General features: G+C 46.9%; 1 protein-coding gene across 4 annotated transcripts; it reads right to left on the bottom strand.

The window, feature by feature from the left end:
* Positions 1-1031: 1031 nt before the first annotated feature.
* LOC140265460 (uncharacterized) lies at positions 1032-18523 on the bottom strand. 4 transcript variants are annotated; one of them, XM_072361395.1, is made up of 6 exons: positions 18471-18523; positions 7837-8998; positions 5036-5118; positions 4720-4846; positions 4012-4122; positions 1032-3906 (listed from the first exon to the last, which is right to left on the bottom strand). In XM_072361395.1, the coding sequence occupies exons 3-6, from the start codon at positions 5057-5059 to the stop codon at positions 2297-2299; spliced, it is 1872 nt and encodes a 623-aa protein (XP_072217496.1). In that variant the 5' UTR covers positions 5060-5118; positions 7837-8998; positions 18471-18523; the 3' UTR covers positions 1032-2296. The 4 variants fall into 4 exon arrangements, with proteins under 4 accessions (XP_072217496.1, XP_072217495.1, XP_072217494.1 ...); XM_072361394.1 differs by lacking the exon at positions 18471-18523 and adding an exon at positions 17477-17588; XM_072361393.1 differs by lacking the exons at positions 7837-8998; positions 18471-18523 and adding an exon at positions 17477-17615.
* Between the last annotated feature and the right edge of the window lie 99 nt (positions 18524-18622).

Below are 18622 nucleotides of genomic sequence, written 5' to 3'. Positions count from 1 at the left end.
TGGAGCTTCATGATCCTTAGGGTCCCTTCCAACCCAGGTCATTCTGTGATTCTGTGGTTTCATTGAACTCCCAAGAAAAAGGAGGGTTTTATTCCATGCTAGTTCTGACCAAAGCCTTTTTGGGATAGCCAAAAGTCATTTTCTCCCTTAAATATCAATATTCATACCTTTCCTCCTCTTTCTTTCCTTCTCTCCTTTTTCTTTCCTTCCTCCTCTTTTCCTTTCCCATCCTTTCTGACAACAGTGCACTCAGGCAATTCCATAGCCAACTGCTTTTCTCTGAGGAGGGGGGTTTGCCACTGAAGCCTGGAAAGGTGCGATATTGGTTTGATGTAATGTTCCCCATTAGAGCACAGCTTATGTCTGTATTTAAAGCGCCTTTCCCTTTATTTACGTTCAAAGAAAAATGGAAAGAAAAGGGAAAAAGAACAGAAAAGCAAAAAGAAATGAAAAAGAAAAAAAAAAGAAAAAGAAATAAAAAGAAAGGGAAGGGAAGAAAAGGAAAAGAGAAAATAAAGACAAAGAGAAAACAAAACAGAATGGAAAATACTACATGGAAAGAAAAAATAATAGTATTAAAAAAAAAAAAAGGACAGGAACAGAAAAATGAAATTTGAAAGAGTAATAGAAAAAAAAGGAAAAAAGGAAAGGAATTATGGAAAAAAAAGAAGAAAAGGTAAAAGAAAGAAGGAAAGATTAGGGGAAAAAGACGAGAGAAATGGGATAATTAAGGCGCAAAGGAAAACAAAACTCAAGAAAAAAAATGAAATGATAAATGATTGTCAAAAAATAAAAATAAAAAAAGGAAAACTGATTAGGAATAAGAACATGGGAGAAAGAAAAGAAATGCAGAAAGTCAAAATAAGTGAAAGAAAAGAGAGAAACGATCAGAAAAGAACAAATAGAAACAATGTGACATGAAATACTGAAAACTACTAAAAAAGGAAAAGTAGAATAGATAGGAAAAAATAAAGGATAAAAAGGGAATGGAAAGGCTCAATAAAAAAGGTAAAAGGGAAAGGGGAAGAAAATAGAAAAGAAGAAAGGAAAAGGAAAAATATTAAGATAAAATGAGAAACCATGTAAGGGCAGGGGAAGGGAGGTTTTGTTTGCTTTATTAGCCTCAATCATATTGTATTATATTGTGTTATCTTGTATTCCAATATCATATGTAGTAAAATAAGTTTTCCTCCTTAGATTGCCTCGGCTGTTCTTTTTCCCATTCCCCTTTTCCCTTCCTTTCCGGGACGGGGTGGCTGCCACTGTCACAGGCACAGGTGAATCTCGGTAACCTATGACAGCTTATCATAGTGAAGGCAACCACTGGGTGGCTTCACACATACACAGAACCCCATACTGCCACCTGAAACACCATATTGGGTCTTGAGAAGCAAGTCCTGTAGCGACATGGCACCCCAGAAAGAACTAAGTCTGATAATGAGACACATTTCAAACATTCCCTTATAAATACCGTGGGTTTATCATATCTCCTACCATGACCAGCTTCTGGTAAAACTGAACGATACAATGGGTTGTTGAAAGCTATGTTGAAAGCAATGGATGGTGAAACACTGAAGCCCTGGGAGAAGCATTGGGCAGAAGCCACTTGGTTGGTCAATACTAGAGGATCTGTCAATCGTGATGATCCTAGCCAGTACAGCCCCCTGCGTACTGTAGAGGGAGATAAGATCCCTGTAGTACATGTAAAAAACACGTAGGGAAAAGCTGATTGGGTCCTTCCAGCCTCTGGAAAGGGCAAACCTCTGCGTGGAACTGTTTTTGCCCAGGGACCTGGGTGCACATGGTGGGTGATGCAGAAAGATGGGGATGGTCAATGAGTACCACAAGGGAACTTGATGTTGGGGGACTACAGTCAGTAGTTCACTGTATATATTTGTATATAGACCTGAGCGTGTAATGCATTTTAATTTTTGTTTATTTGTGTATATGTATGTATTTTAAGCATGATGTAGTGAAGTAGAATATGGGGTGGAACGTCATGGTTTGGTAATTTCTTTGCTATGGGAATTCCACATCAGAACATCATGTGGAGCACAGAGAAGAAGTAAACGTCCAAAAGGAACACAGTTTCAATTAGACTGTATTATACTGTGTAATCTTGCATCCTGACATCATAGTTAGTAAGGTAAGTCTTCCTCCTTAGATTGCTGCTGCTGCTCTTTGTTTCCCTGAGCCCAGCTACCATCTCCCTTTCCATTTTCCCTTTTCCCTTCCCATTTTTGGGGGGCGGGGAGCCCAAAGGCCTGCTAACCCCCTGTCACGGACATAGATTGATCTAGATAACACCGTGACACTCTCCTGTGTGGATGCTCTGATGCAGCTTCAATTCAGAACTCCACCTGAAGCTCTTCCCACACTCAGGACACTTAAAGGGTTTCACCCCTGTGTGGATGCGCTGGTGGCGCTTTAAAGCAGAACTCCACCTGAAGCTTTTCCCACACTCAGTGCACTGAAATGGTCTCACTCCTGTGTGGATTCGGTGGTGCAGCTTCATTTGATAGATGCATCTGAAACTCTTCCTACACACAGGACACTGAAAGGGTTTCACTCCTGTGTGGATGTGCTGGTGGAGTTCCAAATTAGAACGATCTTTGAAGCTGTTCGCCCACTCAGTGCACTTGAATAGTCTCTCCCCTGTGTGGATGCACTGGTGCAGTTTGAAATCATCACTGTGACTGAAACTCTTCTCACATTCAAGACACTTAAATGGTCTCTCTCCTGTGTGGATGCAATAGTGTTTCTTCAATTCAGAAATTCTTTTGAAACTCTTCCCACACTCAGAGCACTTATATGGTCTCTCTCCTGTGTGGATGCGATAGTGTTTCTTCAATTCAGAACTGCTTATGAAGCTCTTCCCACACTCAGTGCACTTAAATGGTCTCTCTCCTGTGTGGATGCGATAGTGTTTCTTCAATTCAGAACTGCTTATGAAGCTCTTCCCACACTCAGTGCACTTAAATGGTCTCTCTCCTGTGTGGATGCGATAGTGTTTCTTCAATTCACAACTGCTTATGAAGCTCTTCCCACACTCAGTGCACTTATATGGTCTCTCTCCTGTGTGGATGCGGTGGTGCAGCTTCAATTCAGAACTGCTTTTGAAGCTCTTCCCACACTCAGTGCACTTAAATGGTCTCTCTCCTGTGTGGATGTGCTGATGGACTTTCAAATAAGAACTGCATCTGAAGCTTTTCCCACACTCAGTGCACTTATATGGTCTCTCTCCTGTGTGGATGCGATGGTGCTTGGTGAGGTGGCCTTTTCGTTTGAAGCTCTTCCCACACTCAGTGCACTTATATGGTCGCCCTCCTGTGTGGACACGCTGGTGTTCTCTGAGTTGAGTTCTACCTTTAAAGCTCTTCCCACACTCAGGGCACTCGTACAGTCTCTCTCTTCTGGGGATACACTGGTGGGAAGTGAGGCTCCCACTGTCCGTGAAATTCTTTCCACAATCCGAGCACTCGAAGGCTCTCTCTCCTGTGTACATGCACTGCTGCCCAGTGGGCTGGAGGCTCCATTTCATGCTCTCTGCAGAATCACAGAACTCGTCATGCCTCTTTGCTGAGTGTGTGCACTGCTGGTTAGTGATGCTGGAATCCATTTTAAAGCTTTTCTCACACTCAGTGCACGGATTCTGCTTTTTCATCCGGCACGCATCCTTGCTCCTGGTTTCATCAGGCTGCTTTGGAACTATAGAGAAGTCCTCTGGGTTCCTCAGTGTCATTCCCAGACACTTTCCCAGGGGCTTCTTGATGTGCTCACGCTGACCTTGCTGCAGGCCTTCCTGGGCATAACCACTGACTTCTTCCACAGAGATGCGATTCCGCTGTATTTCTGCTACGCAACTTCCCTGCAGAACCTCCTTTGTATTTTTGATCCCATCGGCTGCTGGATGACAGAGGAAATGCAGCAATAGCACACGGTGCCCAAAATAAAACACAGGCAGAGAAGGCTCTTACAGCCCCAACATTCCCCTTCCCTCCACCACCTCACCTGGGATGAGGTCTCCTGGCATGGCCTCAGGGCTACGCACATCTGGGATCCAGGGCTCTTCCCCTGCTTCAAGCAGGGAGATCAACACGGGCTTGGGGGCTGGAAGTGGAGCTTCAGGGAGAGAAACAGGGAACAAGAGAGCATTTCCCTCATACTGGCACAGTGCCTGTTCAACAGCTCCACTCTGTGTCCCTCCCCAGGGAGAAATCACCATTTGGGCCTGAATGACACCATGCCTACAGCTACCTTGGAGCAAAGAATGCTTTGACATCTCTGAACACTGTGAATGGATATTTTTTCTTTCAAATTAAATTTGCAACAGATTACTTATTTTCTTACAATCTACCAGTGGTCAAGGCATCAAAATGTTGATTGGAATTGCATGGAAAATCCTCTATTCCACAGCACTATCCAGGGAGTCATCTGTGAGCTGGAGCTGGTTGCACCACGCAACACACAACACAAGGGCTGGTTTTCTCCCACCTGGCTGATGCCTGCATGCCAGCACTGACTCTGCGGCTTTGATCAGAGTGCCGTGCATACTAATCCCTTCTGAAACTCGTGCTTCTCACTATCTCCTTTCTTGCTGGCACTGTGGTGTTAGTCAGTATGTAGCTGCATGGCGATTATTCAAGGCCCGGCTTGCAGAGGCTCATTCTGCACAGCCAAAGGTGCCCTAACGAGGAGGAAAGGAAAACAATCACTCACCCAGTGAGGCCACGCACTGGTACGTCTCCAGCATCACGTCCCGGTAGAGCGCTCGCTGCGCAGGGTCCAGCAGCGCCCACTCCTCCCTGCTGAAATACACGGCCACCTCCGCAAAGCTCACGGGCTCCTGCAAGCAAAGAGGCTCCTTGCTGGGAACAGCCAAGGCCCAGGCAAGCAGCCTGCACAGGACACAACCTCCCATCCCAGCTGCATCTCTGTCCTCAGCACACACACCTGAGCTGAGGGCACCTCCCTCTTCCCCTGCATTCACATCCCTGGCCCCTTGGCCTCTCCTGCCCGCTTCCCCAACCCCTACCTCAGCTGGATGTGCTGCGGCCATTTGCTGCTCTCCTGCAGCCTGCGATGATCACGGCTGGAAGGCAGAAGTTGAACTGGAGCCTGCAGGGAGAAGAGAAATGGCAGGGGAGCTGTGAGGGAATGCAGCAGTCCCAGTCCCAGCTCAGCCCTTCTGCAGGGCACTGCCTGGACTTGCAGAGGAAGACAATGAGCCGAAGCACTGGAAACAGTCTGGCTCAAAGAGATGAACCGTCACAAAGCTGTCTCAAACTGGGAGGATGAAACAACTGGTAGCTGACACTTAGTTCAACAGCTGAGACTGAGCCAGAGACTTAAGACAAAGCATGGCAAGGAGGCAGTCATTTTACCCCAAATCAGGGAGCAGTCCAAGTGCCCCTCCAGCTCTGCTGCACTGCAGCGGGCTGCACTATGGGATCTGCCCTTGAGCAGGGCTGTCTCTGCAGCTCACACCTGCCCAGAGATGCCTTGCAACTTGGCATCAAGACTCCTTCTCAATACACAGCTTCTGTAAGACACCTGTGGTTACTTTGGAGCTTTCATGTGTTCTCTAAGGTTCTGTCTCAGAGGGACTGTATTACATATGATTCCTTCCACACAAAGTGTTGACCAAGCTTGGGACTAGGAGAGAATCCAGCCACATCCTACCTCCTTACCTCTGTGGTCAGAAGCCATGAGAAAGGAAGGGGAACTACTCTGAGCCTCGTGACATAATGGGAGGTCCTCCTGTAGGGGTGTGTGTAACCCCACCCTCCATGCAGTAAATAACCAAGTGTATCCAGCCACTTCCAATGCTGTTGTGTCACTGTTAAATCACTACAGCATATCCGTATTATATCAACAAATATAGTCCTGCTTCTCCCTTAGGAATGTATGCTGTGTTTGGATCCACTTCTGATGAACAGGCAAAGTCTGCAGGACAGCAAGAGGGGAAACAAACCGATGATAGGAGACATGAAGCTCATCTCAAATTCTCCTGTGAATGTTCTCGTGGCAGCTGCTGTAGTTGAGCAGCAAGCAGAGTTCACTGGGGGCAGTAAAAGAATGTAAAAGGGGAAAGGCATTATCAGCATCGTGTCAGGTTGGAAGTGACATATGAAGCAAAGGAGAACTGCACTGGTCCCCCCAGAATCAAAAGCGACTGATATTCCACAATATTTATGCTGTGCTACGCAGTGGAATTTTTGCAGGTAATGCTTATTTGCACAATAAACAAAGACCTCTTTCAGTCGCCTACAATCCTTTAGGCCACACTTCCTCAACATCTATGGTTTAGCTCCCAACAGATGTGAAACTGCACGAATAGCACTAATTAAAGGCACTGCCTCTGTACTGTTAAGGCAATCAGAGGCAGCAGAATGACGGCTTGTTGTCTACCTTAGCTGCAGTTAAGGAAACTGAACAGTGATACACGAGGAATGGGAAAGGGGAGTTTTGTTGGAGGTCTGAGAGGTGAAGAAAGTTGAGGACATACAAGGACAGCCTGTGCCAACTCGGGGATCATTTCATTAACTGCAAGCAAGCCTAAAGTTGACGGCTACCCAAGAAAGAGCTGCAGAAATACTGTTAGAAAATGGTACGGCCATCCAACCATCCAGCAGGAGATGCAGAAAAGCACCTGGTTCATGGAAGAACACCATGAATGCAGCCCCCAACACACAAACACAGCGAGCCTCAGCACAGATGGCAGCTGCCAGCAGAGCAGCCTGCTGGAGCACCACCTCTACAGATCAGTGAGGGGAACACCTGGTGGCAAATGGATTAAATCCTCTGGCAGATGTTTGTAACCACCTACTGCTGATGTTACCTAATAAGTGGAGCATGTGTTGAGAACAGGCCCGAGCAGCAGCAGGTCAGTAAAGCACAGCCCAGGCTGCCTTCTGCAAAGGGCACGCGCTGCTGAGAGCGTCCCCTGGCCTAAAGTGATGATGGCTCACATTCCTCGGGTAAGGAAGTGCAAAACGGTGAGGAATCAGCTGGTTGGTACACACTTCTCAAATCAATAGGATGGCTTACGTACACACATAAATAAATCAACAAAACATCCAACCACACAGAGATTATTTTTCCATCTCCTGAGAAGCGACAGTATCAGAGACCACTGCAGAAAAACCAGCCTGTGACAGTCACAGCCACCACCCGCTGATGCTGTGCTGTAATTTTAACTGAATCGTGAAGGCAACTTATCAAATAGTAGCACTGCTAAACAGAACAATTAAGGCAATAAACAACCACGTGGTTACAACAGCCTTGTTAAGCCGTTGTTAGAGCACTCCAGGATACCTGCACGATATCAATAAATACATTCCTCCCTCTCTCTTCAGCTGAGCACGCAGACTGCGCTCACTGCCAGGGGACGCTCTCAGCAGCGCGTGCCCTTTGCAGAAGGCAGCCTGGGCTGTGCTTTACTGACCTGCTGCTGCTCGGCCGTGCTCTCAACGCGAGCTCCAGTCAGCCCACAGGCTGCCAGCTTCTCATCGTCTGTTCCAGAGCCCAGTGCCGGAGCTGTGCAGAAGCTGCAACGCGCTCAGGGCCCGCAACTGTGCGATCAAGGCATCTGCAGCTGCCGGGACAGCCTGAACTGACAGACTGGGCTGCTTAAACTTTTCCCCTGCTGGCAGCCCGTCTGGGCCAGCAAACCTGCTGCGCTGAGTGGGAGCTGGAGCCGGGACCAGGGTCCCGCCTCGGGTACGGCAGTGCGGGTTCCGCCCCGTCCGGGGCCGCTCCCCGCTCCTCTCCCGGCGCTGCTGGCAGGGGGCAGGAAGCGTGCGCTGCTCTGCACGAGCCACGAAGGGCACCTACCTTGGGTGCGGAGCAGGCTGCTCCCAGCTCTGGTGCAGGTAGCCAGGCTCCTCGGAGTCGCGGAGAGCAGAGGATGCCGAGTGCCCTCAGCCCGGAGCTGGCCGCAGGACGGCCTTGGTGCACCTCCTGCCACCGCGGTGCTGCCCGGATGCCTTCCAGCCAGGCTCTCGCCTCTTCCGCACAGGCTCAGGAAGGCGCTAATGAAGCACCGCTTTCTGCCGGCTCTCTTTGTTTCTCCAGAGGGGGACGACAAAGATGATCAGGGGACTGGAACACCTCCCCTATGACGACAGGCTGAGGAAGCTGGGCTTGTTCAGTCTGGAGAAATGAAGGCTGCGGGGTGACCTCATTGCAGCCTTTCAGTGCCTGAAGGGAACCTATATGCGCAGGAGGGGAGTAAACTCTTCGAAAGGGCTGATGATATAGCAGGACATGCAGAAATGACTTAAAGAAGAGTTTGTTGGGTGCAGACAATGGGGTTCAAAGGCATGGAGAGGGGTCAGAAGATGCTGCTTCTCTCAAGTGCCTGTATACTAACGTGCAAAGCATGGGAAATAAACAAGAATTCGAGTTCTGTGTGCAGTAGCGTGGCCATGATCTCATTGCGATCACGGAGACGTGGCGGGACAGCTTGCATGACTGGAATGTTGCCATGGAGGGCTATGTGCTTTTTAGGAAAGATCGGCTGGCAAGGCGGGGTGGTGGAGTTGCTCTTTATGTGACAAAGCAGCTAGAATGTATAGAACTCCACCTGGGCGAGAGTGATGTAGCAGTCAAGAGCTTGTGGGTGAGAATCAAGGGCTGGGCTGGGAAGGGAGACACTGTTGTGGGTGTGTAGTACAGGCCCCCTGATCAGGAGGAGGACGTTGATGAGGCCTTCTGTAAGCAACTGGAAGTAGCATCACGCTTCCAGGCACTGGTACTTATGGGGGATTTCAATTATCCGGACATTTGCTGGATGACCAACATGGCAAGGCATGCACGGTCCAGACAATTCTTGCAGTGCGTTGAAGACAACTTTCTGATGCAGGTGATCGAGGAACCGACGCGGGGTGGGGTGTTGCTGGACCTTATTCTCACCAACAAGGAAGGACTCGTTAAGGAAGTAAAAGTCGGGGGCAGCTTGGGTTGTAGCGACCATGAGATGGTGGAGTTCGAGATCCTGAGCGGAGGAAGCAAAACAAAAAGTAGGATTGCTACCCTGGACTTCAGGAGAGCCAACTTTGATCTCCTCCGGGACCTACTTGGGGCCATCCCGTGGGCCAGGATGCTAGAAGGCAAGGGGGCCTGTGAGAGCTGGTTAGCATTTAAATGGCTCCTCTTCCAGGCTCAGGATTGGTGCGTCCCTCTGACTAAGAAATCGGGAAGAGGTGCCAGGAGACCTGCATGGATGAGTAAGGAGCTCATGTGCAAGCTCCACGGAAAGAAGAAAGTACATGATATGTGGAAAAAGGGTCTGGCCAATTGGGAACAATATTAGAATGTAGTCAGGGACTGAAGAGATGCAACCAGGAAGGCTAAAGCCCACCTGGAGTTGAATCTAGCTAAGGTGATAAAGGATGATAAAAAAAGGCTTTTTTAAGATCGTTAACACCAAAAGGAAGGCTAGGGAGAATGTGGGCCCCATACTAAGTGAGGGGGGTGTTCTGGTAACGGGGGATACTGAGAAGGCGGAAATACTGAACGCCTTCTTTGCTTCTGTCTTTAGCGAAAGGGCTCTCCCCCAGGAATCCCAGACCCTGGAGGTTGATGAGAGAGTCTGGGGAATGGGAGATTTCCCTTCAGTCAGGGAAGAGGTGGTCCGTGAGTGCCAAGGAAACATTAAGGATAAATCCATGGGAACTGATGGCGTGCATCCGCGGGTGCTGAGAGAGCTGGCAGAGGTCGTTGCTGAGCTGCTCTCTGTAATCTTTCAGAGGTCTTGGAGAACTGGGGAGGTGCCTGAAGGCTGGAGGACGGCCAATGTCACTCCGGTCTTCAAAAAGGGCAAGAAGGAAGACCCAGGTAATTATAGGCCAGTCAGCCTCACCTCTGTCCCAGGGAAGGTGATGGAACAGCTTGTGCTGGATGCCATCTCCAGACAACTGGGAGAAAAAGAGGTTATCAGGAGTACTCAGCATGGGTTCACCAAGGGGAGGTCGCGCTCAACCAACCTGGTGGCCTTTTATGAAGATGTCACTAGCTGGGTGGATGGGGGCAGAGTGGTAGATGTAGTCTACCTCGATTTCAGTAAGGCTTTTGATACTGTCCCCCATGACATCCATATAACAAAGCTGAGGAAGTATGGGATAGATGAGTGGACAGTGAAGTGGATCGAGAATTGGCTGACTAGCAGAGTGCAGAGGGTTGTCGTTGGCAGTGCGGTGTCTGGCTGGAGGCCTGTAACTAGCAGCATCCCCCAGGGGTCTGTGCTGGGTCCGGTCTTGTTCAACATCTTCATCAACGACCTTGATGAGGGGATAGTGACCACCCTCAGCAAGTTTGCTGATGACACAAAGTTGGGAGGATTGGCTGACATGCCTGAAGGCTGTGCTGCCATTCAGCAAGACCTGGACAGGCTGGAGAGCTGGGCAGTAAGAAACCAGATGAGGTTTAACAAAAGCAAGTGTAGAGTCTTGCACCTAGGAAGAAATAATTGCATGCACCAGTACAAGCTGGGGGAAGACCTGCTGGAGAGGAGCTCTGCTGAGAGGGACCTGGGCGTCCTGGTGGACGACAGGTTGGCCATGAGCCAGCAGTGTGCCCTTGTAGCCAAAAAGGCCAATGGCATACTGGGGTGCATTAAAAAGAACGTGTCCAGCAGGTCGAGGGAGGTGATCCTCCCCCTCTACACTGCCCTGGTGAGGCCTCATCTGGAATACTGTGTCCAGTTCTGGGCTCCCCAGTACAAACAACACAGGGATCTCTTGGAAAGAGTCCAGCGGAGGGCCACAAAGATGGTGAAGGGCCTGGAGCATCTCCCCTGTGAGGAGATACTTAGGGAACTGGGTCTGTTTAGCCTTGAGAAAAGAAGGCTGAGAGGGGACTTGATCCAGGTTTACAAATACCTGAAGTGTGGGAGCCATACTGGCAATGCTGGTCTCTTGTCAGTAGTGCGTGGGGACAGGCCTAGGGGTAGTGGGCTGAAACTTCAGCATAGGAAGTTCCACACGAATGTGCGCAAGAACTTCTTTACGGTGAGGGTGACGGAGCACTGGAACAGGCTGCCCAGGGGGGTGGTGGAGTCTCCTTCTCTGGAGATATTCAAGACCCTCCTGGACGCCGACCTGTGTGACGTGGAGTAGGGAGCCTGCTTTGGCAGGGGGGTTGGACTCAATGATCTCTAGTGGTCCCTTCCAACCACTACAATTCTGTGATTCTGTGAAATGGATTTAAGTTGAAAGAGGGTAGATTTAGGTTGGATATTAGGGGGAAGTTCTTTACTAGGAGAGTGGAACAGGCTGTCCAGGGAGGCTGTGGATGCCTCGTCCTTGGAGGTGTTCAAGGCCAGGCTGGATGGGGCCCTGGGCAATCTGATCTAGTCTAAGTGGAAGTTTGGTGGCCCTGCCAGGCAGGGGGTTGGAACTTCATGATCCTCGCGGTCCCTTCCAACCCACGTCATTCTGTGATTCTGTGCAACAGCTTCTTACTCAGGCTTATAAGCTAACTGAAGCATGTGGCAAAACAACTGCTCCAGAACTCCTAAGTGATGCTCAGAATGTTAATTCCAAGAAATAAAATAATAAAATAATAATAATAATAATAATGTCCAACTTTTATGGCACAAAGGCAGGCTCAGTTAATTGTTGTACTGTAGAAAAGTGGAAATACACACCTGAGAAAGGTACAACAGAGTAGAAGAGATACCAAAATACCAGCAGTTCCTTAGTGTTTGCTGCAAAGTAAGGTTAAGCAGCAGGCATCCTCTAATGCACAGCACAGACTAAGCACTTGCACAATATACACTGAAGCCAAACCCTTAAAGATGTCCCAATCGAGAACATTCCTCTCAAGATACAACTACCAAACAATTTTCTGAGAAAAGCTTACACACAGATCAAGTATTTAATCTACTAAAAACCATCCACTGCAACATTTATAAACACAGTACTATCTGCTATGTCATCTGCCAAAAGCATCTGAAAACACAGCTTACTGGATCCTGCACAGCAACACTGAAACAGCAACAAATGCCACTTGGCAGAACTAACAGAGTAAAATTCCTGTTACAAAAGGCAATTCCATATTCTTAAGGGTAACTACTACTCTTAGTTTTGATTACTGAGAGTAAAATGTAGGAAATCCATTCATCTACGAATCAGAAATTAACTCCAGATTGGTAATACAATTCCTGTATAAACCAAAAGGACCTGTAACAACTGAAAACTGCTGTAATACGTAGTTTATATCATCCATGGAACTGATAAAAAGTTAAGGCTTCTACCAGGTATGAAGATACAGCTGCATTCAAGAGCTCCGCCCTAATAGTTTATGTTGCAAACTGACTTATAAAACACCGAGATACAATTAAGACATACTAAAAACACCTCCTTCATGCAACACTTATGTGATGGAAATTGTAATTAGAATACTTCCTAGATGAGAACCGTCTTTAATTTCTTGCACTTGCTGCACCTGCGGTTCAGCCACAACTTTAGTGTCCCGATCAGAAGTCATGAGCTGTCTGCTTTTTGGCTGCTCAGAGAGAACTTTACTGGTCACTTTTGGAAGTTGTGGAAATACAAGGACAAAAAGATTCCATAAGTGGTGGTGGATAGTTCTGAGAATTCACAGCCTTACCCCAGTGTAGTAACACAGTGATTCAGCCAAAAAAACTCTGACACAGTCAGTAATGTGTTTGGGGAAAACGTGGTGGCAGAAGGCATGCATAAAGCTTCTAGAGGTTGGCAGCCTTTGGAATGCAGAGGAGTAGCAAGCAGAACGCTTACATTGCACTGGATGAGGAAAATCCAGGGGGAAAAGTTTCATTTCATTCTCACCTTAAGTATTCAGACTGCTTTTCAGATCATGCCTTCTTTACACCTCTTGGTACATTTCTTTAACTTATTGGAGCATTCCAGTCATAAACCAGCCTTCGTCTTCTACAACTACTCTGACAATCGCTTAATCTTTACAAATTGTAGGAAGCTGTTACAACACTTCTGCTATATTAGCAAAGCTCAGCAAGTTGTTCTTCATCATCCTAAAACGCTATTTGATTTGACAAGTGGAGAAGTGAATAGAGTTGGATGTCTGAGTGGCTTAGCTTTGAAATTTGAGGCTATTACTTAATACTGTTATTTTAAGAAATACTTAGTCGTTAAGAAAAGGAAAAGCTTATTGAAATTATGAAGTCTCAAAAGTAAACACGAGGAGGTAAATCGGGGTAATTTTAAAATATTTCTTCTCTATACAGACTACAACTTCTGATATGCTTTTTCACTTATATTTTCTCCTAGAAATAAAAATTTGGCAACACACTGAAGACAACAGTACAGTTACTCTCCTTAGTTGCATGAACTCCTTTTATGGTACCTGGACTCCTAAAGATAAAAACATATTCCAGTCAATATATGGCTTTATTTAATAACTGAATGTTATCCACTGGATGAAAGCAATTTTTTGAAAGCAAGCATTAAATAGCACAATTCTGTGCTGTTCAAACCCACGCATGGGAAGCTGTGTGCACATTAACAAAAAGAAGGTGTCTAGGATTCTTGCTAAAAGCTCCTGTTAATGTTCTTTAAAGAAATTGGTTTTAGCCTCTAAAATTTCAGATCTATATTTTTTTTTCTAAAAAGATTACAATACTTATGCATTTTGTGTTCATTCCACATAATCTACATCGCTGTTTACACTAACTGTGGGCACACGCCTTAGCCTACATCCACCAGCCAAACCCTACAGAAACTCTGCTACGTTTCAGTCAGAAATAACGTCGTACTCTTTGTATGTTGATCCCCAAATCAATGTACTTCTTTACTTGTCTCTGCATCACCTGATTATCTTATATTCCCATTCCCTTCTAGGTTCAGCATGTTCTGGGTATGCAGCATTTGCATCAGTACTTCTTAAGTCCACAGACTGGGGCAGGAAAAACACCTTAGATCATGTGATGCTAACAAAAAGTTCCAGTACACATATGCCCTGTAAATCTTTGGCTGAGCAGCCATCAAGCACAAAATATTCAGCTAAATCATTAATTTTGGCTGAAGGTAGGTAAGTTGATAGTCAACTTGACAGATAACAGATGACTGCAATATTCCCATCACTGGTGGTTTGCGTGAGAAATTTCAAGTTGCAGTAAGAACAGTGCATCATTCTACTGATCTTCAGAGGTCCTTCAGGTGAGTTTGCACATGACCGTTATCACAGACTACATCTGGACTGACGCTCCAGGTGACTTTGTTCGAATTGCTCTCTTATTGCTTAAATGTATTTGATGTGATACGCACCACACTAAAACCAGTGACCTTGCGGAAAAATATTTTGATAAATATATGGGTTTTCCACTACTGTTAAATTGAATCTCCATCATTAAGGATCAAAACATTTCTTCAAACAAGTAAAATGCCATTATAACCTGCTTAAAGCAAATATTCAACCCACCTTTTAAATTCTATCCTTTCAACCATGACCAGCTATTGCCTTTCTACAGTGGGTAAACGATACTGAAAGATCCTGAATAGGAGAGTTCCCTTAGCAGTTATGTGCATTTAGTATGTCACTATGCTTGTAGTTCCCAAGATGTCAAGTGCTCTGCTGTGAAATCCCATCCACTGTGCTATGCTTCAATATGACTCCATGCACTGTGCTGGAAAGTTGGTCTCATTCGTGTTTCCGCCATTTGCCAGTCTCTTACAGCATAAAACCTGCGTGACAGTAGGCTTCTATGACTATCATGTCAGAGTATAAAGCGTCTGTGGAAAAAAAAGCAGTGTTCATATAGATGGGGAAAAATAACCCTAAAATAAACCTAAACCCTAAAATAACTAAGTGGTAAAGGCTACTGACAAAATGTTTTAGCAAGTTTTTCACTAATATTGGTGCTATGATAAATATCTTCATACATAAAATTAATTACAGAAGCAAGAGTCAGTCTTCAGTAGTGCTAGCAACTACAGATGAGGACTGCCAGTTTAGAAGACAGTTTATCCTCTCTTGATGGTAATTTAATAGTCAAAATTGCAAGTTCAATGTGGCATCTTAACACAGCAATAACAATATTCATTCCATTGAGCAGTTAATTTGTCCACAACTTTAATAGCTAGTAAGCTGTCCTCTTGCACAAATACATACTGATGCAGTAAGTGGGATACCAGCGTGCAGGTCAGCAGACCCTTTGTGCCTTCAGGCAGCAATCCCTATAGCAGGGCACTGAGCTACCAGAAGCTACATCTGGGCAGCTACAAAAGGGAGGGGACTGAGCAACAGTGGTAGCACATGATCCTGCTTCTGTGGAACTGCTTTCACTCAAACATCCACCATCATCTTCACAAGCAAAAAGAACTTTTCAAAAGCCATCAACAACATCAGCATCAGGCTAACCTTTACACGGCACATTAGTTCAGCTTCTGGTATCCTGTGGCACCATCAGCATTAATGTTCAACTACATGAAGATACTTACAGGCACACACAGCACCTCCACATATACACAACCTTGGGCACATCTCAGAAGGCATCTATTCAGTTGTTACAGAGACAGTGAAAATTGCTACAGCACCTCTTTGAATCCCCCAAACTCCCATAAGTGCACCCCCAATCCGCTCACACCTCTGCTTTCATTAGTCTATTTTATTTAAACTCATATTCTAAGCATGCTTTTACACAGTCTGTTTTGCTGCCCACCGTTACAAAGGTATGAGTAGCAGCACGCGTCCTCTCCATCAAGCCAGCCAGATAGATCTGTTATTTAAAAACATGCAAAACTCACAATAATGCTCTAGGGCTGAGATCTTGCCTGCCAGCTTCAGCCCAGTGTAATCAGCCCTTAAAAAGTGATTTACAAATGCAAGTGCTGACAACCAGCATTCACATTGCAAACAGCAACACCATAAAACAAAAAAGGTCACTAGGATAAAAGGTCTTTTCACTGCTCTTCCAGCAAGCAAAAACAAAAATAGATTTGAGTTTGGCGTTGCAGACAACTCCTCCTCTCAAATATTTTAGAAACCTTAAACAGAGATTAAGATAAACTCCCCGCAAGGCAGATGCAGAAACACACTTCCAGTAACACGAGAAAGCCTCAGCAATTTTCAAAACAGAGCTGCACTTCTCAACGTAAGCTTCACAACAAACTTTGTTGCAGGCCAGAAGCCCTCATCCCGCTGCCAGGGCTCACATACTTTCTCACCATCTCTCACACCCTTGTAGCATCGGTGAGGACTGTGAGAAGCAAGCAGAACTGCTGCTGACTTCAGCCTCAAAAAGACTTCCAGCACCTACCAAACCTAACACATAGCTGATTTAGTGCTGTAAGAAGCATTTAATGTCTACTGATAACTAAGGCAGACACATACACTATGGATTCTATTGTAAGCTTGAAAGCAGAAGCCAGGTATTTAATGGAGAACGGAAACACTAATCTCACCTTCCTAATATGCCATAAAACAGCCTTACGCTACTATGACCTAACTGACCCATCCTGAAATAAGCTTTCTGATCCAAACTCCAACACAAACACAGGAACTGCACGTTAGAACTGATTACTCTGCAACTGCAGAAATTCAGATCGTTAGCAGTAATTAATTCAGATCGTTAGCAGTACTTAGTTGCCCAAGAGATGCAAAGCAGTAAGTCACTAAACAAAGGTGATAAAATGCTAAAGAAGCCTGATACTAGTAAATAAGTGCTCTAGACAGAGGTATATGAAAATGTCTATCAGTCAACAGCAAGAACAGAGGGATGTGTTCAGCCTTGTTCACTCATCTAAAACAAAACATAAACAAAAAACATTGACAGCACACACACAAGATGAGCTGACAAACCTTACCAACAAACAAGGCATTTAAATCTCGTCTCTTATTGCCTGTACTTTAAACGCACTTAAAAGGAAATCCCTTAATTGAAGGGGATCCTAATTTCTGCAGACCTTTTGCACACCAAGAAAACAGGTTTGACATGCAGGTGCAACTGTCTCGTGTACACCTGAATAAAAGTCAAAGGCTCACACTGAGCCCATGGAGCACGCCCTCCTCAGAAATGCAACGCATCACTTCATTCATAGAATATAATCTAAGAAACCTCGTCTCTTTAGAGTGGTACGAGTGCCCACTAAATCAGGAATAATCACTGGGAAGAACTTTTTGTGCCTGTAAGGATACCAGGTGCCTTAAAGAGAAGCGACACTGTGTCACGAGCAGTTTGAAGCTTGCTTACAGCTTGTGCTCAGTTTTCACATCTGAAGCAGCACTTTCCTGACTGCAAACTGAAGCACACAACATTATAAAATCCAGAGCATTAATTAAGTGGAGTTGCTCCACGGGGCACATCCGTCACCAAGCCACAAGCTTGTTTTCTTCACTTGAAGTGGACCTAACAGCACTCACCCTACAGGTTGTCCATACAGTTGCACGTTTTATTTCTAAGATAACCACAGATAACCCCGGCTCCGCCATTCCCCTCCCGCCGCAGACGGGCCCCACGGCCCCTCGCGCTCACCTGTCACAGCCGCCGCCGCCCTCGGGCCGAGCGTCGACGGGGAGAAGGGGGGCAGACGCGGGGGGATCTAACGCCGGGCGCCGGGAGGAAGAGAGTGGAGCGGGGCGGCGGGGCCGGGACGAGGCGCAGGCGGCGGCAGCACAGCGGGAGGGGGGCGCGGGGCAGAAGGCGGCGGCGGGGCCCGAACCGTCTCCGAGCCGAGGCTCAACCACCCGCTCGCACCAGAGACCCGCTTCCGGCTCCCGGCCGAAGTCCCTCCTCTGCCGGCGGAAGGGATTGGCTCGGCCGGCACCAGCAGCACCGCATTGGCGGAGCCAATGTCACCCGCTCGGAACGAGCGCGCGGAGGCGCTGCAGCCCCTCGGATCGCCTTGTTGGCCTCCTCCGGACCCGAGCCAAGAGCTCCAGACCCCTGTGTGCTGGTGGCCCTGGGGCCTGGCCGCAGAACTGCAGATGGGGCCTCACAAGAGCCGAGCAGAAGGAGAAAATACCGCAACGTGAATATGGCTAACCGTATATAACGCTACTTCTGTCACGCTGAGCTTTTTGAAAAGTAACCTTGTGTGTTTTTGTTCTTCCTCTTTGGGGGGGGGGGGGGGAAAGACCTACAAAAACAATCAAAAGAACAAACTACCCACTAAAGAAAACTCCTACCCACAGCAAAGTCTACCTACCTACATGCCTCTCAGTGCTGGGATTTTAAAGGGATCAGTCACTGCACCTCTCTCTCCTTCATCCCTCCATAAGCTGTTGCTTCAGTTACAGAAAGGAAGACGAGCTCCGCCACCAGCAGTTTCCTGATGACCATCTAATGGAGTAAAACTCTGCTAAGATCTCATCTCCTCTCAGGCAGCACGCTGTGCTTCACTGCCTCTACCAGATCTGGATTTGGCAAGATGCAGCAATCTGGAAAGCATCTTTGGGATGGTGGGTCATGAGGAGAGCTCTGTTAAGTTAACTGCAATATTGTTTCTACGGGACTTTCTATCAGATACCTTGAAGGCAGGGTTAACAGGAGCAAAAACAGGGTCCAGAAGCACCATCTGAATACACCCACGAGAAGAGGAGATAAGCAGCAGTGCGATACCAGTCTCCCCAGCTGGCTGGAAGTTGATGCAGTGCTGTGACAGGAAGCCGAGGACTGGGA

Source organism: Excalfactoria chinensis, unplaced genomic scaffold, assembly GCF_039878825.1.
Source record: "Excalfactoria chinensis isolate bCotChi1 unplaced genomic scaffold, bCotChi1.hap2 Scaffold_88, whole genome shotgun sequence".
NCBI classification, from domain to species: domain Eukaryota; kingdom Metazoa; phylum Chordata; class Aves; order Galliformes; family Phasianidae; genus Excalfactoria; species Excalfactoria chinensis.
The sequence above is the reverse complement of the archived record's forward strand: the minus strand, read 5'-3'. Positions and strand labels throughout refer to the sequence as shown.

Coding starts and splice junctions, on each gene's coding strand:
- LOC140265460 (XM_072361395.1), bottom strand. CDS start 5,059: ATGGCCGCAGCACATCCAGCTGAG. Junction 4,847..5,035: donor CCGCAGCACATCCAGCTGAG/GTAGGGGTTGGG, acceptor CTTTGCTTGCAG/GAGCCCGTGAGCTTTGCGGA. Junction 4,123..4,719: donor CCAGTGCGTGGCCTCACTGG/GTGAGTGATTGT, acceptor CTCTCCCTGAAG/CTCCACTTCCAGCCCCCAAG.